The 22,892-nt window shown below is 35.0% G+C and overlaps 2 protein-coding genes across 4 annotated transcripts in view; one reads left to right on the top strand and one right to left on the bottom strand.

Annotated features, from left to right (window-relative positions):
* The window catches only part of LOC310731945 (uncharacterized protein), a 33,169-nt gene extending 32,075 nt beyond the window's left edge, over positions 1-1,094 (top strand). Inside the window, exon 5 of the transcript XR_014535323.1 lies at positions 243-1,094. The gene's annotated coding sequence lies outside the window, so the exon portion shown is untranslated. The remainder of the gene's footprint in view (positions 1-242) is intronic.
* Positions 1-22,892, bottom strand: part of plppr5b (phospholipid phosphatase related 5b) — a 48,498-nt gene that overhangs the window by 25,376 nt on the left and 230 nt on the right. For all 3 annotated transcript variants that reach the window (XM_083551991.1, XM_083551993.1, XM_083551992.1), the window contains exons 2-3: positions 20,797-20,858; positions 6,904-7,092 (exon numbers count right to left, since the gene is read on the bottom strand). In XM_083551991.1, the coding sequence (XP_083408117.1) occupies positions 6,904-7,092; positions 20,797-20,858 (251 nt within the window). The remainder of the gene's footprint in view (positions 1-6,903; positions 7,093-20,796; positions 20,859-22,892) is intronic.

Here is a 22,892-nt window from a genome sequence, read left to right as displayed (position 1 = left end):
TTCGTTTAGGCAATTTGAAATTAATTTAAATATTTATATTCATACTTATGTATGTATGGATTATATATATATATATATATATATATATATATATATATATATATATATATATATATATATATATATATATATATAATATATATATATCCATACAAACACTTATTTAAATATGTACTATTTTGGTGGACATAATGCACCTCACATCTTCTTTTCATTTTCATTGCTTCTGCTGTTTTCAACAGGGTGCGGAGTTCATCTACAGCAGACAATCCACAGGGATGAGCATACCTCCGGCATAATTCCTCTTTCATCATACAGCTGAACCCACCAAGCACTTTCTTTAAACATTAGAACAGGAGCCCTACTCAACACTCACACACAGTAATAATAAGTGTGACAAATACTTTCAGCAGTAGGTTAACATCCTCAATTAGGTTCTACTTCTTTATCATCCTCAACACCTGTGTGAATGACTGAAGCTTTGCTCAGACTCCCATCTAGCTAATAAATGAGTATGCTCCACCGAATATTAATAGTAAGTAATATTAGTAATACCACCCCTTTCTTAAGATTCTGATACAACCATATTGGGCCTGGATTTTCCATAAAACTCTGAATAACACATTCACAAACTGGTAAAGGCGGCGCTCTTTGGTCGTCTGGTCTGTTCAACACCGAACCTTGTGAGGACGAATTGAAGAAAAGAATGACAGTTGTTTGTATGCATTAATGCATCCGCAGCATGCATCCGTCACGAATATGGCCATAAATTACACTACCCATCATCCACTCAGCATCATTCTTATCCTCTATGTCTCATGACTGACTGCACCTGATTCATGTTTCGGGTTTATTAGCACTCGTGTAAATAATCTCACCTTTCACAGCACTCTTGCTCTTATTTTTGTCTTCCCACATTTATAGTTGTCCTGGTTTATCATTTTCTTTGTTAATTTGGGGGGGGGGTTATTTCGAGTTATTGTTTGCATGGTTTTAATGCATATCTACACTTGTCGTTATTGCATGAATGCATCGCAGCAGTTAGAGTTTAGCCTGGATTAAAATACAAAACATCCATTGTGTATCACCAATGATGTTAAAACTAAATGTTTGTAAATACTCCCTTATTTGTGTGTCTTAATTGCCTTAATTGGTAATATGAGTGTTATATTTAAATCATTAATGTAGCATAAATATTGTATTAACTATTGTATAAATATTGTAGTAACTATTTTTGCCGTTGTTTGCCTTGTAAATAACAGTTATGTATATAACAGTTATGTTATAGATGAGCAGATATATGACTTTTTTACACAATGGCATTTATACAGTGTCTGTGCTACACTGTTACTTTCTTTTCCTATTTAACTTAATATATGTGCTGAATCCTTGTTGCAATGTTTTACATTTAGAAGGGAGATGAAAATTATGGTTTTGGTGTTGATAAATGACTGTTCATTTGTATGAGGTCTAATTCTGATGATTATATTATAATGTTGTCAAAAGAAAGGCATAATAATAAATCTAAATTCTTTGATCCAAAACTGTGATATGCTTATTTTGTCACCTGCAATACTGCAAATAAAAAACAAACAAAACAAGAAAAATAACTGTTTTTACAGCGTTCTGTGATCACTCTGAAAAATCTTCCAGATATAGAAGATTTCAGTAGGTGTTTCTTGAGAAACAAAAACCAAACCTGATTCATTTTGTGAAAAAAATCTTTTATCATGATACAATGCAGCTGTCAAAAAAGGGGCTGTATATTGCAAAAACATTTTTTTAAATCAAATGCAAGATGAATATAAGATAATTGATCAGAATTTCTGTTATATTCTAATATTTATGTCTAGATATGTTCTACCAACAATAAAAAAATAAACGCATATCATTGATGTGTCAATTTCTGATTTGTCTGTTGCATGAAAGAAGCCTTGAGTTTTAAGTACTTTATAAATGTTTTCTAATGAGAATGTATGATGTGTCATTTGTTAATAAATTTGAAATGAGTTGGTAAAAGTTGACAAGGCAATGCATTATAAGATAATTATAATGCATTATAGAATGCATTATAATAACATACTTATTCACAAAATCTAAATCAACTCCATTAAATCAAAATTAAATCACTTGAGTAAAGTTTTATATATTATTTTATTTCTTTTTTTTATGTGTATCATTTCTTTACAACCATCCAACAGCACCCAACCTTTAAAATTCCTTTAAGTGCAACTGCTATATAACAATAATAAGCATCCTGCTTTTCTGTGTCTGTCACATCACTGTGACAAACAAAGAGGAAGCAAAAGCTATTAAAACAGAACTGAGACGGTTCTGTTGCGGTTTGTTAAAAATTACAGCTAGCCTTAACATAAAGCCCCCAAAACTACTTTAAAATGACCTCAGCTCTAATTTACACACACACACACACACACACACACACACACACACACACACACACACACACACACACACACACATATATATCCAGTATATATATATATATATATATATATATATGTGTGTGTGTGTGTGTGTGTGTGTGTGTGTGTGTGTGTGTGTGTGTGTGTGTGTGTGTGTGTGTATCATTTATGCCTGTTGCACTGCTATTTACACTCAGAACACAGTGATTACTCACTTGCTTACTGTATGCTCTCCTGGCCCACTAATGTCAGTAATATATACTTTTTGCAGAAAAGGCACTGAAGATCACACAGGAACAGCAATTAAGACCTGGGAGCTGAGCTAAGGCATGTGGACTGTCAGTATTGCTGAGCTCAGGTGCAAAAATGCGCCACTTTCTCAGAAGCTAATGGTGAAAAAGTCAAATGTTGAAATCCCATTTCCGACCGAGTATTGCTATATTTGCATGTACTACATCCCAGGCTCATCAATCAGGCCGACCTAGATGCTATTTTTATTTATTTTTTGAATGGATACAATTTTTAAATCTCAAGTAGGAAGTAAAACGTCAGTTTTTTTCAAAAAATGAAGCCAAGTGATGCTGCTTTGGGCAGGTGTCCTCTGATTACTGTATTTTTTTAGAGGACCACTGCAATGCTAATCCAGTGAGTGTGATGCACCCAAAAAAAGGGGTGATTTGTATAAGATCATAAGTAAATTAAGCCAATGAAATAATGCAGTTGCAAATTTAAGCATAACCAGACCCTAGTATAATCATTGTGGATTTAATTTACAGTCTAATTAACTAATAATCACAGTAATGTCCCCAGTGTCAAACATTTCAAGTAAGAGGATACCAAGTTTAAAAAAAAAATTTTCATACATTTTCCTGGAGTTTAGAAAAGAAGCAGCCCTGTCATTAATATTTATACTGCGTTATATACCTCCCACCCTTCAGGCTGTGGAATTGTTTATTTTGAGCTCAGCTTTATGTAAAACCGGGAAACAACAAATAAGACAGAAGAGGGTACAGTATAACAAACACATAACAACTAACTTCCCATACCAAAGCTAACACAAGACTGCGAGTGAGCATAATTTCTTATTTGTAGGTTCTTGCAAAAAGTTGCCACTAAATCTATACACAGGACGACATGAGCGATACTGTTTTAAGGCACAGGAGAACTGTGCTAACCAGTTAGAAAAACCCCAAAATAGAAGTAGTCCAGAGCCAATCCGTCTGCAAGACAATATGAATTTCTTTAGTGTCAGATGCCAGATTGGCCTAGTTTCTTGAACACTCATGCACTCACCAAATTATTTTGTGCGCTCAAGCTATCTGTCTGCCCTGTTGTGGCCGTTTAGGAAGATTGCCTGCAGGGGTAAGACCATCTCCAGCGTTCATAATTCAAAGCCTTTTTTAAGCTTTCCCAAAAGCACAAACGCTTTCGTAACAAGGCTCTTGACATTAGTAGTGCACGCAGATAAATTGGCGAAACAGTGTCACCAAACCCAGACTAGATGTGACATTTCAGACAGAATAAGCCTCCATTTAAACTATAAGCAATGTAAGATTTATGACCCAATCTGCACTTGTTTTCTGAAGCACTGGTTTATGCTACAAAAATGTTTCATTCATACATACCGGTGCCCTAAAAATGAATTATCTGGTTCTGAAGTGTATAATGCAATGAAGTCAGCACGAGAAAATCTAAACTGATAAAGATGGCAAAATCCCACCAAACCTACATGGCTGTGTACAGCACTGATACACACTGTTTCTATAGTAACTTAGTAACTTACACAGAGACGGATTACTGAAACATGCATCATTTATCCTTCGAACGGTGAAGCCTACTATGAGGAAATGTTTATTTTTATTTTTTTAATAATGATTGTAGAATATATTAAAATATACAATAAATATACGATAGTAAAATATAGTGGCATTACACTATATACAGCTCAGTTCTACATTGTATGGATTCTGCAAGATGTTGAAAACATTCCTTTGAAATTCTGATCTACATTGACATGATTGCATCTCACACACACACTCACACACATTATATATATAAAACCATATTTAAAACCATAAGAGCTTCATATTATCCGACATATCCTTCAGTAAAAGTTTTAACATCGCAGGAGCTTCAGTGGTGATTTGGAGCTGCATTTCATGAAACAAATCTACTATTGAATGCACACATCACATCTTGTAAATCCCACACAAGTGCTCAAAGGAAGGAGTATTTCACACAGTGCATAAAGTGATGTGCTCTATTACTAATTCAACTTGTAGGGGCGGACAAAGAAAGTGGGAAGGAGTGTTTCACAAGCTGTCTAATGTCTTAGTCAAGGTACAGGTCAAAATTGCAAAAGTTTTCATCATTTTGAATTAACTGAATTTTTTTACATGTAAAAACGTTCAAGTCTTGTTTATTTTACCGTTTTGTTTTTAGCTTAGCACAATCTGAAATTCAGTAACTTTGAAGGAGGATTGGGCTTCACCCACTGGACACAATCACTTCAAGGCATCTATTACTGAAAAGCTAGTGTCCGGCTGACAATTACTGATGTGATGAAACTTTGTTAAAAGGTTAAAAGATTTTTTACAGAAAAAAAATGGTCTGAAAATGCTAACAGTACCTGATACTTTGCCTGATTAAACAGATAATATAAAAATCGACTTTTCCGTAAAAGTATTTTCTTTGAAGTATCTCGTCATTGTGAAATAATGTATAATGCATATAAAAAGCTGATGCACAAGAAGTGTTGGCTTAAATGTATAAAAAATATATCAAAATGTGTTCTCCGTGTAAAACCAACTTGTTGTTAAAAGAGGTCAGAGCTAGAGCTTTGGAGCTGACAGGAAGGCTACAATAATTACTATCACTAGGCTAAGCAGAAAAGCATCTTTAAATGTACAGCATGTTAATGCCTGAGGCTGAGCTGAAACAGTAGATCACCACATGGGGTTCTTACTCATGTCCTCCAAAAACAGATACCTGAGGCTATATGGAGCATTAAAACTGGACAGAGAGCGGGAAAAAAATCGTTTTCCGATATTGAACTCAGGATCAGTAAAGCTGCGCCAGATGTAGCCTCAGATTCCTGTACTTGGCTTGGTTTATAAAAGCTTTCTTTTGCTGTTGGAGCTCATTCGCCTCAGGGTGTGACAGGATGCTGTGCATTCTGGTTATTTGTGTTACTGTAGACTTCCTCTCAGCTTAAATCATTCTGGCCTCTGACCTCACTTAACAACAAGATGGTTCCACACGCAGAAGTACTGTTCACCGAAAGCTTTTTCTTTATCATTCTGTTTAAGCACAATTGTGTGTGAAAATCCCAAAAGAAACAGCCATGCTACGGTCAAAGCCATCGAGATCAGATTTTTTTCTCCGTTCTTATATCTGACGTTATATTTAACAGACACTCCTAATAACCTGTATGATTTGATGCATGACTGGTTGACAGGATAACCGCACGAATGCACGAATGCACAAAGGTACAAGTTCTCCTATTAAAGTGGCAGGTGAGTGCATCATCTTCCTATTCAAGATGAGTGAAAACAAATGCCACATAGTGTACAACTTCCAGCCTATGATATAAATGATAAAGAGAATGTTCTCATGATGAAATCATAACCTTCTGAAAACAACACGACTTCAGGCTTTGCATCACTGAGGCAGTATTTCAAACAAAGTATATAGAATGAGCAAAGAGTGAAACAAATTCAGAGCTCCTGTGCCACCATTTGCTCATTTACATTTGCTGCAGTAACTGTCTGGAGTAAAAAAGCTAGAAAGAAGGAGATGCACATATCACCTTCTTGGTTTTTCAATGGTAAATTTTTTTTTTTTAATTTAATTAATCAACAGTTAGATTTTTCAACAACTTCATTGAATCCATGACCACTGAATGGAACAACAATGACTATTCTTTCTGTATAAAAAAAAGAAAGAAATCAAATAGAAAAGAAATCAAAGTCCCATACCAAGGTACCTCAGACAGTATATGTGCCTTTTGCACAATGAAGGGATTTTCCTAACCAATGACTTGGACTATTCAAATCTTCATAATATTTTTACCATCTTGGGTTTGAACCACTTTCTTGCCCCGGGGTGAATATAATACTAGAAAGTAGTAAGACGGAGTAGTGTGTAGTCTAGGGTATTTTTGGACGTGGCTTCATTCATATTCACAGTGGGCATAGAGAAAAGGGGGAGGGCAGCAGCAGAACAGTAGCTCCTGGAAAGTTAATCTCATTTTTATGTAGAAAAAATATATATCTTCAAAGGCAACATATACTATATACAGTAATAATGTAACCAGACTCCAACACGCATATGGATAGTGCAGGCATCCTAAAGCACGCTTAATAACAAGCGGGGAAAATGTTCCTGGAAAATTAAACATCTATTTAATAATAAAAAAGAAAAAAGAAAAAAGAAAGAAATATATCAAGGTGAGCGTGCTGGAACAGTGTGTCTAACTCACCACGAGTGTGGGCACACCGGTCACCACGGCGTAGAGCAGCGCGGGCGGGATGGCGCTCGCCTCCTCCGGTCCCAGGTACGGCTTCGTGTACGCGTTGTCGTAGCAGAAGAAGCCCTGCACGTGCACGTTGAACGTGTCCGTGTACTCGAAGTAGTAGGCCAGCATGACCGTCCCCGCCATGATCACCAGCTGAAAATAGAGCATGGTGGTGAAAGGTTGGCCTGAGAACATTTACCAGTCCACAGTGCTGCTGAGGCAGAAGAGTGCATGCGTGTTCATTCCTGCTCGTGTTCGTGCTCCTCTGCTCTACTCTGATCTCGGCTGTTTCCCGGGTCCACGCATCAGGCTGGCGCGCGCCTGCGAGCTCCGAGCCATCGCACTCCGACGCGTCGAGCACGCGCTCTGTGCCAGGCTCTGCGAGGTTCGCTCGCGCCGACACGAGGATGACGACGGAGGGTGACGTGGATGCGTCGTGCACGCGGCAACCTGTAAGCGCGAGCTGTTCTCCCTCTCCTATATCACACGCCTTGCTTTTCATTCCTACTGACCTCAGTGACACATCACTAAACCAGGGGTGTCCAGATGCGCTCCAGAGGAGTATACCAGAGGGCTTGTGGAATACTTAGAATCCTTGCGCACAAACAACTGATGTGCTAGAACATGGGTTCTCAACCCAAGCTCTGGAGAACCTTCCATTCTGCACATTTCCAATGGTTTACCTGCTTTAACACACCAGCTCTAACTCAGCATGCAGGAAATAACCCTGTTAAACCAGGATTGAGAACACCAAACTGTTCAAGTCCAGACACTGATACATTAACCTGTACTCATGGGGGATCTACAAGTATGAGAACCAGGATATTCAGCCCTGCATGATATTAAACCTGTACTAAGTTCTATTCAGAGGCTTTATCTAACCCATTTGGGCACATTCCAGTCTTCATTTGGTTTTGTGTCTGAGGTCTAATGGTGTGGGTCTAATGTTGCACCATAATTGAGAAAGGCTAAATGGTTCTTAAATTCTTCATCTCCGTTAATTAAACCTGGTGTGCTTGCAATAGATCTAGAATCTAATAAGGGAACACACTGTGTGCACCATTTATTGTACTTTGAGTGAATGTTGTAAGTACATTATTATGTAATTGTTATAAAGCTGTGATTGAGTATTTTAACAAAGGTAAGCAAAATCCCTTGAACTCATGGTGTATTACTCATTGCTCATATAGCATATTACTCAGAATTGCCGATTAACTACACATTAAATCAGTGGTAGGCCAGGCATTTCAGTGGTAGGCTAGGCCTTCATTGGTGTCCTACCTGAGTCTATCCACCTCTTAATACTATCAGGATGATGGCACGGCTATAGAAAACGTCGATATTATACAGTAAAACAAAGTGCTGCATCACAGACAAATATCTCAAACAGTCTGAATAAATGTGATTACTAAAGCAAGAAACACACTTCAATAAGTCTACTTTCACTGCAGCTTAAGCTGCACTGCATGCATGATCTCTAGCAGAAGCAGCCGTATTACCCTTATAAAATAACCCTTGGTTTTTCCTGCATTTTTTATGCATTTTCCTCCAGAGCATTAAGATTTTCCTGTGGATTTGAAATGAATTCTTTTTGTATAAATGGTTCAAGAAAAAGCTTAAGAAGTGTTTTGACTGATTTTTCCTCAGTATGTCCTGCTTTTCTTAAAAAGTCTGTCTTGTAAATGCCCTTGTAAGTGTAAGTGTCACCCATTGTGAAATGAAAAAAAAAAACAGCTATTAAAGCTACATAAATATATTTGAGCTTGTGCACATTGCTGACGTGACTGGTCACAGTGTAAGGGGTCCTTGGAGTGACCAAAAATCGCAATCTAACTTGGTTGAAGCAAAAGCTTCAAGCAACTTAGAGTTTATGCTAAAAAAGTCAGGTGTGGGGGCCTTAGGTCACATACGTTTGACCCTCAAAACACGTGATGTGACTGCTGAAATCTGATTTGAATTAGACTCCAACATAAACAGACAATTAGGTGCTCTGTTACTGAAAGAGGTGTGCCAGAAAATAAAAAGAATAGACTACTGGAATTCATTCTATGCATATTTGTAAACAAAATATTAAACCGTAAGTCAGTGATTCTAATAATCACTATCACTCACTCTACTTGACGGCCCAACATTGCAGTAACTACACTAATAATAATAACTACACTAATAATAATGAAAAATATATGCACAGAGTTTCAAGAGTGACTACAGTCCAGGAGGCAGAATACACAGCTAAGGATGAATACGAGTTTGGTGTTAATAGTGTAAAATAACTTTTATAGGTATCAAGGTAAGACAAACAACCCATTGTAAAACTAAAATACATCAATTTGTGTACAATCAGCTCTAGGAGTGGACAGTGGAGGGCTGATAATTATCCCTGGAACACTTTATCTGCTATCATCAGTTTTTAAATGCTTCAACAGAACATTGGGATAATTATATGCAAATTATGCATTCCAAAACCCATGGAGATATTGGCATTTCACAGCTGAACGCCCAATCAGAGGACACCTGTAGTGGAAAGCTATTAGCCAGCGGAGGGATCTTGACTAGTTTTACAAGACAAAAAAGCTCTGTATTTAATGTAAGATGTCATTTAAGAGGTTCGTTAACAATGGCTTCTTGTGTTAAATATCTCTGCTACATATAAATGCTGCTACAGGCTAAAGCTAAAAATATGTTTGAAATTGTCAGATACATAATTGTATAGCCAGTTCAATATGTAGTACTCAGTTAGTTCTAAACAGTGTTACTCAGGCCATTAGTGAATCGTTCAAATCTATGTTTTTGATATCAAAACATGTATTTGTAATTTAGCACTGTTATAACATTATCTCATTCACAAATTGATATTTGTTGACAGTTGTCTTTGGGGTATATCCAATACTACTGTTTGGCCATATTAAAAGCATTTACAGGACATTTCTTTGAATCATTCATATAAAAAAAAAAAAGTACTATGTTCCATTTGCAGATATTTACATATGAAAGCAGGTATAAATCAGTGATTTAGTGTAAACCAAGTGTGGAGTTTCACATCTGCTCTGCTCAAAAAACTAATCATGGTAAATAGGCAGCTGTTATTTATATCACGTTGTCTCAGTGTTGGTATAGCGGAGTAGGAATCAGCAACTGCGAAGGTATTTGTGAATTAAATGTTCATTCAGAGCAATACTGCTACTTATATATGAAATAAAAATAATAATTATTTTTATTCAATAAGAACCTGATAACAATCGCATCAAATACTGCTATTTCATGAATTGAGATGATCTCTAATAATACTGGGCACATTGTGGGAATTCACACACTCATCTCTAGGGGAAATTAAGAGTAGCCAATCCACTTAATGAATAAAAATAAAAATCTTTTACATTTCATTGTACATTGGGCAAAATCAGCGGCTTTATCCACTTGGTCTAAGAAAGTTTAGATCAATCATAAAACATTTGCTAGTTAGGCAACTCTTATCTGAGAAATTGGCGGTTTGGTTCATGTTAACTAACTTGTCAGCTACAGTATGCATAGAAAGTTAAGTGAATATGTGGTGTTGGTGTCTCCTTTTGTTATCAAAGGATAAACCTGTTGTCCAAACCCGTTAGAATACAGTTATATGACAATGATCAACATTGGTAATCAAGTCAAATCAAAATTCTGTCCAGTAAGCTTATTACAAAATAGTGCTTTTTTTTTTTTGCAGATTCTCCATATTCCTGCACTAAATTACCAAGCCATGGCTGTAGGGACATAAAAAGACACTTGCATGTGCCATTTCATCACCATATCTAAATAAAGAGTACTTATTAAAGAAAGAACAACTGAGAGAAACTTAAAAGTGGCACACTTCAAGTGGCCATGGCTATCCGTGTGAGCCACACTTCATAAGAAATGTATGCGGTGTCTTTAAAGAGATTTCAAGGGATCCTGTGTACTTTTCTTTAATGAAAATGTTTGTGACTGGCTGAGAAACACTGAAGTGTGGATGGTAGGCAGAGGAAGAGAGGTGTCCACAATCAGTGCTGCAGCCTCGAGCTCAGCTTTCACAGCATGCGGTAGTGACTTGCAGGATTTTAACTGATTCCTGTGAAAAACACAGATTTATTTGTTAATGTTTTTTTTTTTTTTATGTAAACATTGCTATAGTCATATGCAGATATTTATTCTCATCCAAATGAACTAATTTATTTTATTTTGTGTCACAAGCTTAAATGTACTTACATTACTATTGCTTAAAAATAAGCATGTAAGCAAATATCACTCAGTGTTATAAATATACTTATTTTATTACAAAATATTACTTATTTTATCCCAACCTGCAAAAAACTTTACAATTATTTTTTTAAAGCAGCCTGATGTTGAGATCATTATTCTCTTTTTCTCTGTTGAAGCAGATATTTCTGCCTTGATTATTCACATCTGTTTATAAGGAGCTCCTATCTGTCACTAATGAGAACAGACATTTGCCCTCAAACAATCCACATGTGCACAGTTCTAAGTCTTGTATGTCATCCTTATGAGATGATCCATTAGTGCAATGGTGAGCACATGGATGAAGTGACAGCACAAGCCTTCATCCACAAAGATGATTTGCTTTGGAGGTCGGCTACAGCTCATTACCTCATCAGTTGAGCAAACAGATTGTGGGTTAGGAGCGGTACGACCGCGCTTTAGAGTGGCATATAGCCAACAATATCAGGTCTAGGTTACTTACAGAGTAAGATAGAAATGTGTCCATGTCATCTGTGTAAAGTGAATATAGCCTAAAACACGGATGCAGATATAGTTATGCTAATTAAAGCCATATTTATAGTAAAGAAAATAGGCTTGAGAAAATAATCTGCCAGGCCAGTATATTGTTCAATTTATAAGACATTGTACATAATGCACTGTAAATATTTGACGAGTGAATTTATTAATCCTACTTGTGATTCTTTTAAAAGCAGATTTTGTTAAATACATACATACCACTTTGATCTCATACTTTATTTATCTTTATGAGCCATTCATATTAAGTTAACTAAAGCTAATTCACAATCAATGAAGGCTCTCAAGGCATGAAATAAACTAAACTTTTGTAGTGTATGTAGTGCCTAGCTGGTCTTTTTAAGCTTTTCTTTTCTTACATTTTCACTTTCCACGGCTTAGTTGCTCTGTATGTAACAACTAAGAACATAAGTTCACAAAGAAGCCTCATTATCTGGGAACGTTCTAGGGTATAAAAATGGCTCCTCTTCAGACTACCTGTGAAAGTCTATTTGCCCGTTTTAAGGTCACAATTGACAGATGTATTAAAAAAAAAAAAAAAAAACCCTGGAGAAATAAAATTTTCACATTAAATACTGTAGGTAATGTGAGTATCTATTTTATCAAATCATTCAACAAACTTAGAAATGCTTTGCAATTTCCTCAGATTGAACATTCAGAATCCCAATTTAGAAATTCATCCATTTTAGATTGCATTAAAATACTCATTACCTATTTTGAGTGACCTAAGATTTGTTTTAAGAATGTTGCAAGATCAATGTTTCATTGATTTGTTCACTCTTTAAATGGTGTTCCATCGTAAGGCACTTAATAGTTATTATTGCAACATGCAAAAAAAATGGGAATGTCAACAAATCCATAAAAGAGGCCCATTCATTTGGGACCATCCGACTTCTAGTGGACAATGTCCCTAGATCAAAATTGTGTGATGTTTAGCATGTTGCTAAAACCCAGCAATCCTGGTTAATAGCACGCTTTGACAGAAACACACCTGCTAAATTAAAGACAATGATGTAGATCCTTATGTTGGATGCTCTTTAATATGACTGTTTGCATTTTACTGCAGGTTATATGTATTGTGTAATTATTAATGTCCTGCTCCCAGAAGATCCATCATTACTGTTGCTTAACATATTCCAAACTGATCTTGTTGTTTGGATTGCTTGGTAGTAAGGGCTGTATACCTATAGCAATGAATTATTAAATTTCCTCAAATTTAAAATCACTGAGGTGATCTTTAGAGATTTAATCAGGGACCATGTTTACATGTTAGAAAAACATAAAAACGTGCAAAATTTTAAATGCCGTCCACCAGTGAATTTTTAATTCTGTCTTATTTTATTTATTTTACATATTCTATTTACATGTTGAACAGTCGTATCAAGCATTTTTCTACATTTCGTACTCTGTATGAATGTGTATGTGGCAAATAAAATTTGATTTGAAAACCTTAAAATAGTGTGTCTTGTTGATGGGCCATGTTGGTGTTCATCCATGTTTTATTTTAGTTTCATCTGACCACAAACCCTTCAGTGTTTTGCAGGACGCTATTTTTCATGACACTCCTGATGGACCTTTCTTAGAAACTTTCTTCTATACAGGCCAAATGTGTGCATTATACCTTTTCTTTCGTTTTCTTGTGTTGGTCATAAAATCCTATAATCCATTTAAATAGTAGCATTAAAAAGTGTCTCCTATTTGGTATTTCAGTTCTAAAGAATGCTCAGATGTCCTTAAATGAAAAATCATGCTTTTTAAAAATTCATTATTAGCTCATTTGTAATCCTTAATCAAGAGAAAAAAAGGTTTATAAATTAAATGTCCTTTTTTAAGGAATCATATCCAAGTTTTTAAATCATTAGCAGTGTGTTCACTGAAGTTCAAAGAAAACACCTGCCACTGGACCCTAGCTTCATTAACGGCTACTTAAATAGTTTATCACAGTAATGTTGCTTGTCTTCTTTTGATAAAGATTCATTAGCCACATGTTGTTAAAAATCGGTCTTGATAAACACGCATCATGCATGAGACAGGGAGTGCAGCCATGACTTGCTCGCCTCACACATTCATTTAATTCATTTAGTCATTGTTCAGTAACTGCCCATTTTTATTCAATACATGATATGAAATATTTGTTTAACTGGACTGGACAAGCTTGTTCCTCATCCCTGTGTGTACCCGGGTCTGGTCTTTTTTATTGTTTAGCTTTGGTTGTTTAGGTTTATAATTTGGTTTCTTCTGTAGACACGAGTCATGCTTGAGGTCATGCGGTTCAGTTTTCTTAACTGAATTAATCTGAGAAACCCACAATGTGGGTAGAAAGATTTGAGGCGGCCAAATAGCATCCATAGAGAAGTGCAAGTTCAATATTAAGTATACGCAATTACATTAGGTTTATTGTTTTATAAATTGTCTTTGTATAGAAATCATATTAGAACTGGTATATTTTTTACTCAAATACCACTATGTTGTGTTTGCAACACTTTCACTCAAATTCCACAACGCTAGCCTTGAGTGGGGAGGCGATCACGTTTACATGCACCTTTACAGTATAATAATCGGTATTTTGTGTTGTATAATAATCATTGTCAAAATAAATGCAATATATATGAAATACGATATATCTGTATATATCAATCCACCTTCAACTGCCAATTGACCTTTACTCCATAGCGCTTGCAAGATGTGCAATGCTTTGCCAGTCTCACAGGGTAAAAAGAAAAACTAAAGATTTTACATGCAATCAAAGTGCCACCTGGTGGTCCCTCAGATGATAAACTACCAGACGAAATAAAAATTAATCCCTAATGAAAATAAAAATGAAGTATTGTGATTCTTGACGATATTCAATACATATAAGTGATGTTGAACTTTATGTACTTTGTTCATTATGAAAAGAGAACAGCATGCATGGGTTACATTTTGTTCAATTTTCAAATCAGTGACCTGACAGCTGTTTAAACATAATTCAATTGTATTTGAACAGCAGAAAATCCAGATTAAGGTCCCTACTAAGCAAGTCAGGAGTGACAGTGACAGCACAGAGCAGCAATCCTCCCTGGGTGACCCCTGATTACAGAATTATAGATGATTATAGTATGTTACAGTACAGATAGAGAAGAATTACCAAATGCGCATCAATGGATTTTCAGTATTAGCATATTATGAATTATGGGATGAGCACTGGATAATCGTGATGAATACACCAGTTTCCAGTCACGAGTTCTACAATTAGATTATTCACTAAAACAAGGGCACAAAGTATATAGGATTAAGAATACATTTTAAATGTATGTGGGTACATTCACACCAGCAGCAGATGAGTCACCAGTGCAGAAAGCACTGAGCAGAAGTATAAATAGCTGCAATTTTGAAGACTATACACCACAATCATATAACAAATAAAACAAATATTTAGCCGATAGCTGAGATTTCTGAGGTATAATTCTGAATCAGCAGACCCGCCTGTGCATATTTTCCCTATAGTTTGCAACCTGAAAGATAATCTTGTCCTGGTAGAGCAGACCCAAGCATCTCAGCTAATTGCAAATATTTACAGGGTAGTGTTGTGCTGATTGCTCTGGCTTGGCAAACAGCTGTCTCATTCGAGCAGGTCGGTGCACATCGTGACTCCTTAGATTAATGAGACTGAGCCGAGAGGAAGCGATGACCAAGCATTTCATTAGGGTCTAACGACAAGCACATCCAGCACAGTCATAGAGCTTTGTTCTCACTGGACAAATAATGACATCAGCATTGTTACAGGCCACAAAGGCCTGAAGGAGTTCAAGTCTAACCGTTCAGAAGATGCATGAGTGTGCTGTGTACTTAACTTTTAGATGGAAACTAATTAATAGACTCGGTGTGCATGAACTATTTGTCTTATTTAAACGTGCCCTTCCACAAACATAAAAATCATGGAATTTGTTCATTAGGAGAATTTGGATTTTGTCCAAAATGACAAAGTGCATAAATTGGTATAAGGCTAGATTATGTCCAACCTTTAATATGAAGAAAGATACAAATATATTTGTTTAAAAAAAAACAACAACATTTATTCTAGAACACTGAATAATAAAGCACTACCATGACATAACTACTTTACCTGATTCTTTTCCGTCATATTTTTACCTCAAACATAAAATTACACTTATTATTTGAGCTAATTAATAAATTAATGATGCGACTAATTAACTCCACAATCATTACAATCACCAACTAAAGTGCAATTAAACATTTCATTACATTTATCTTTTACAACTTTGCCATTAAAACTTTTCTTTTCTTGAACTGTCTTTCCATCAATATCCAGCCTATGTACATTTATAAGCTCAGATAACTAATAATCTAAACTCAGCAGTCTAAACTAATAACATCTATGGCCTCTGGGTGGTACAGTAGTGACATCAAACAGTCCACTAGGAAAGGTTCTTAACTTCCCAATAACTAGCCCTGCCTCGTAATTACAAGCTGTAGGATTAGTGTTTTGTCCACTAGCAAATGCTTTTTACTCAAAAACTATAAATTAATCACGACTATAGCACTTTTACTAGATGTAAAAAGGTGTGTATTGACCAGTAAACATCATTACACTTTGTAATTATGGATTTGAGGTATTAATTAACAATAGTGTTGTCTAGAAAGTATCAGACCAAACAAGAGCACTGTGTTTAGAATTCTTTCTATTTTGCATTTAAAAAAAACTGTGAATTAGAAGCATTTAAAAAGGTTTGCCCCATCATTATTTAAATCGTAACACTCTCATGATTAGAGTTAAACAAATGGTTAGGATTGCTTAATGGACTTTCCAAGTGCACGACTATGTTATATATATATATATATATATATATATATATATATATATATATATATATATATATATATATATATATATATATTAATATATATTATAATATACACATATATAAAATATATACACATATTAGTACCGAAATCTTTCGGTACAAGGCTTTTGGTTCGCAATACTTGCAATGCACTAGTTTTTACATACAGAACATAAAAATCTTACGTTAAAATCTGGGTTCCCTGGAAAGTTGTTGTAGCTCGACAGGAAAAACTTCAAGATGGTAGAATTCAATTGGGGTATAATTTGAAGCTCCAACCTTTGACCTACTTGTCCAAAGTTTGTCATATTGCTTAAACATTGTATCTGTATTTGTATTCATTTATTTATTTTATATTATTATTGTATTTATGTATTATTTATTGTAATCACCTTTTTTTGCAGGTAATTTGTTTTGATTGCAATTTTATTATGAGGTGGCTTGGACTTTGAGTGGGGTTCAGAGGGTCAGTTTGATCTGTTCATTGTGAGGAAGCGATATGGCCCTTCTATGCAAAATAAATTTTAAAAATGTTTTCCAAAAAAATGAAACGTATGAAAGACGTATAAATTGGCGGAGCGCAAGTTTGTTTAGTTTCCACTTCGCACTTTGAGCGCATTTTTTTTAATTACTTTTTTAAACTTCGAAACATACACAACAATGCCAGGGGTATATATAAAAAAAAAAACTAGAGTTAGCGCAGTGTAATTCCGTACCGTACATAGGATTTGTTTCGCGCAAGCATGAAATGCTAAAGAATCATTAACGCTAACTTTAGCTGCTAACGAGAAAGCTTAAATCCTGAATCCATAGCGCTAGCGTTAGCCACCAGCCACATCCAACTTCAAGAATTTCTCTTTAAAAGAGATCCTGACATTTCCGCATATGCTGAAATAAGTAGAACCGTTAAGTAGATCATGTCTTTAGATAATTATATATTAAATCTAAAACACACACGCACTTACATACACATCTGTATTACCCAAATGGGGTCTAACAAATGTAAACTATTTAATTTTTTTTTTCATTTATTTAATTTAATCAATTTAATTTGTGCCAATTTAATAAATTACACAATTTAATCACAATTTAATCACTATAATAATAGCATTATGTATTGTATTGTTATGTATTATGTATTGTATGTAATGTTTTGCATTCATTTGATTTATTCTATTTTTTTATAAAATATTATAAAATACCATTTTATATATGATTTAACCAAGCAATTGCAGGAATTTTATTTAAAATTGTTTAAAAAATTGAAACTGTTTAAATGTTTATTATCACAAATATTAATAATAATAAACTGCGTTAATAAAAAATGACAAGAAGTTTTATGTTTTGCATTTCTTACCCCTACCTGTACTGAAATTGAACCCAACTGTGACTTAAAAACCGCAGTACGTACCGAACTGTGAATTTTGTGTACCGTTACCCCCCTAGTATATTTTTATATACATACATATCTATGTATGTATGTATGTATTTATTTATTTATGTATTAATTTTATATATTTATTTATTTTTATGTACCTTATGCTGAGGTCACAATGAAGAGTATTAGTAAATGGAAGCAAATAAATTAGACTACAAATCTAGAAAAGACTTTTCTAGCGATTATCAATTTACCTGCATTGATACTGATTATATGTGAACGCTGTGTCGCTCAGCTAAAATCAAAATGATGCATTATGAAAGAATGAATCAATGGCCCGTGCGGGTCATCCAGCACTATGTGGAGTATTCTGGAAAGAATGTGAGCAAAGTGAATGACCGCACTAAACATGGCCATGGCTCACGGGTGCCTTTGACAGATGGAGTAAATATGTTGTATGCAGCAGGAGAGCTCTAAAATCAATGGATATGCATAATGGTGAAAGAACACTGCCTTTGGCTGCTTATATGCTTATAACTTGGCTAAATATAATAACATAACTTTGGATGAATGTTTCTGTATTGGGCCTCAGGGGGGATTGTGGCCTTCCTTGCTACTATATATATATATAATGTCACTGCACATTGTAATGGAAACATTTCTGTCATCTGGCCCTACAGGCAATATAATAGTGCTGAATCATGCAGGAAGGCATTTTAAAGTTCTTATAAGTTATTGCCATATGTATTTGAGAGAAAAGTGCTTGGGAAGGATATTTTGAATCAGAAAATTATGCCATATTGCTCCTTATATGGGTTCTGTAACAAAATAAAAGACAAAACACTAGGGAAAATTATAAACCGTTTTTATAAACTAAATGCTGAAATTGTCATCTTTCGCAGCCCTTTATGACATCGTTTGGAGATGATTCCATAGCAGATAAAATTTTTTTTAAAAAAATCATACCAATGGAAATGCCAAAAAAATAATGATTTGGGTAGCAGTTTTAATGAAGGGCATTGCCGCAAAGCAGTATTACAGAAATAAATACACAACTATGCACTACCTTTTATTAGTGACATGAAGAAAACAACTTTCTTTAGTCTTAATTTCACATTCTTTAGTAAACTGCAGTAGTGTCTCTATGAGATTGTAAATAAAGAAGGATTGAACAGCCTGGACGCTTTGTTGTATTGCTATTTGTACGAAAGAACACTCTTTTTGCTTTTTATTTTATTTTTTTCATTCTGTCTGCACTGTTAAAACCTCAAGAATAAATATATTGAAATAATTAAGAACATAATGAAAAATTATACAACAGCATACTTAGAATGATGATAGCAAGATCTAATTACCTGCGTCTGTCATTTTTATACCCTTAGAATTACAGAAGTGTTATGAAAATGTCTATACTGTACCAACATAAAAGTCACAGCTGTCCCTGAGCACTAGGCAAACAAGCAAAACCTCTCTCCATCAACAAACGTTTCTTTGCAGCTAGCAAGCTAATTTTGGCCAGTCAGCTCACTCTGTTGGCAGTCTACTGATCTGTCAGCCATCTGTTTGTACATCATATACCTGATCCCCGCTTGTTCTTCAGAATCAGAGCACAGTACAAATCCAGCAGAGCAGGCTAACATGCTTTACACTAGCTACCTAGCATAAACAAAAGCTCTTGTTATTGGGGAAAGTGTGCTGATCTCTTGTACTATATTCTTTGGTCATACTACTTCTTCTAATTTAGGCTGGTGATAGAAGTTTATTACATAATCTGTGTTTCTTAGTAAGTTTGTCTAACATTGGCTCTGTGATAAGTACAAAGTATCAGTCAGTACACATTATGTACAGAAAAGCTTGCATTATTGTTATTAATGCTCCTCACACCATTTTTTTACATGATCATTTGGATACATTTACAAATCAAGGGAACTTGCATCATATTTATAATAATTACAGTGCTTTTAGATAAAGATGTCATTAAAACTTTTTCTCTCCATCTCTGTATATTCCTGATTAGACCTAAAGATGCATTTCTTCAGCGTTTATCAAATACGTGTCCAGTGTCATGGTTTTTGACATTATCAGGAAAAGAGGCCTCTGTAACATGACGTGCTGTTGGATTTACTTCAAGAGAGAGAGAGAAAAGTAAAGCTGATGAAGGAACAGCGGTGTATAGTAGTGTATACCATAAATGATCAACATTATATGTAGCTATAAATTCATTCAAATGGTGTGTTGTTCTTCGATTAATGTAATCAATGGGAAATTGCTCAGGTAATACTTTGTGCCAGGCCGCATCACACGCACTACGTGTTCGGTTATGTTATTTTCATATAACATGTCCCACTGTCTTTTATTCATGAGTGAATTATATATTGGCTTTAGAACTAAAAGAACAAAAACAGCTTGATGATGCTACACATGATATGTCACATGAGAAGCGAAAATTCAAAAATCATAGATCTTAATATTTGGTTTAAAAGTTACATTCCAGGTTGTTTACGTTCCTAATAAGAACCTGCATATGGGTGGAGTGGAGAAAGGATCACATTACACTTCTTCCAGAGTGATAAGCCACAGTGATAATGACATGCTGATTGCACAGCCTTCTGGAATCTGGAATTCACAGCTATGATCTGCCAAATCTCTCTCAATGCACTCTGATACCTATACACAGTCCCAGGTCTTATCTATTCAGAAAATGTGTCTATTTTTTTTTTTTTTTAATGGTCTTCTGAAAATTAATAACCAGATAATTTTGTCATGAAATTAAGCAGAGCCTGCTGTCCTTGCCAAGGTTGTGAAACTAATTACAGTCATTTCGTTAAGGCAAACTGGCCACTGTGCTGTTATGCTGCCATGTCTTACCTCCAGAGCAAGATAAGCATAGAGTTTACTGTGATGTCTTTCAGGTGCCATTCTCCCAGTACCTAAAGAAAAAAAAAAAAAAAAAAAAAAAAAATGTATGTGTGTATATATATATATATATACACACACACACACACACACACACACACACACACACACACACACACACACACACACACACACACATACACATTAGAGAAAAGAATATTACCAAGTTAAAACACTAGGTGGAGACTTTTACCACAATTGTTTAACTTCAGTTATTTTGCGAACAATTCTGACATTACCTACATTTTCATCACTCTTCCCTGCTGCAGTGCTTGAATGCTAATAATATATCTAAAGAAATCTATTTTTTTTTTTATCACATTGTTGTAAACACACACTGATACACGAAAAGAAAAAACAAAACAAAAAACAAAAACACCTAACTGTTTGGAACCACCAGGTGGCTATCTTTGCCACTTTGTAATTTGCTCTATATAAGAGCATCTGCCAAATGCCATAATTGGAATTGTATATATATATATATATATATATATATATATATATATATATATATATATATATATACAGGGAATATTCAGGATACACTCATACCCAATGCAGTAATCTGTAAATTATGAATCTATTCATTAATGTGCACATGTGCATGCACACAAAATTAGGAGCAATTAAGAGTAGCCTGTACACTTACTAGTATGCTGAGTGAAAGACAGAACAATGGGCAAAGAATCTGTGAAACACCAACACTACCTTCTGTGCAAATGCATTGCCCAATTCTATTAAAACATGCAAAATTGTTCAATAGGTCACTTACTATTCATATCTATCTATCTATCTATCTATCTATCTATCTATCTATCTATCTATATATATATATATATATATATATATATAATTATTATTATTTTTTTTTTTATTCCCACCCTGTGTCTACTTGAGTATCATCCAGATTCTCTCCTCTTGGTTTCCCAAAACAAGCTAATAGGTACAAATTTGCACAGGGTATGTTCGACTTTTTGCAGCATTACAATTTCCCTTCAGTGGAACTACAGGCCATAGAAAATTCTCTTCCAGCATAACAATGTCTCTGTGCACAACATGCGGCCCATATAGACATGGTGTTGCAAGGTTGGATTTTTTTGTCAGAGACTGCACAGAACCCTGACCTCAACCCCACTAAACATCTTTGGGATGGACTGAAACACTGACTGCACCGCTGGACTCCTAGCAGAACATCAAAGCCCTACAGCCATGCTAGGAAATCTAGTGAATATCCAATGCAAAAAAGTGAAGGAACAGCAAAGATGGTAAAAAACCTTATTAAGTAAATGTTTTTAAAAAATGGTATAATGTGTTTGATAATCTGGTGTCCATATACTGTACTCTATGTGTTCTAACAAACATCTAAACTGCAGGTTTTCAACCTTGGTTCAGAAGTGCACCTGTTCTGCACATTTTAATGTACTCATATGTACACATAATCAATCATGTGGCAGAAACACAATGCATAAACTCATGCAGATGCAGGTCAAAAGAAAAATGACTGTGGAGTGGATGTCGGTACCATATGGGCTGCTATAAGCCTGGGGATCCATGAAATTACGGAGAAACAATGGAGCTATGAGGATGAATTTGGACTGTACTCAATGTCAACAGTTTGCTACATTGACTCAGGATTACAGTTTGCATTTGATCACAATCACTGCACATCTCAACATCATTCAGCTGTAATAAATTGACATTCGGTGCTACCCAGATTGTGTTTTGTTCCTCTCAAGGTTTCTTCCTTATGCCTTCTCAGGGAGTTTTTCTTTGCCACAGTCGCAACCGGCTTACTCATTGTAGACAAACTTACACTTATAAAAAACAATCTTATTAATTCTTTATTACCACATTATCTGTGTAAAGCTGTTTTGAGAGAATGTCCATTGTTAAAATGCACCATACAAATAAAAATGTTTGGAATTGGACTATTCCCAATCTGCAGATGTCCTAAGAATTTTACACACAACACTCAAGAAATAAAACAAGAAGAAAATAGATTGATTTGAACTGCAATTAAAGATACAGTAACTTAAATAACTGCTCTT

Source organism: Silurus aristotelis, assembly GCF_946808225.1.
Source record: "Silurus aristotelis genome assembly, chromosome: 1".
Taxonomy (NCBI): domain Eukaryota; kingdom Metazoa; phylum Chordata; class Actinopteri; order Siluriformes; family Siluridae; genus Silurus; species Silurus aristotelis.
This window is presented reverse-complemented; position numbering and strand designations above follow the sequence as displayed.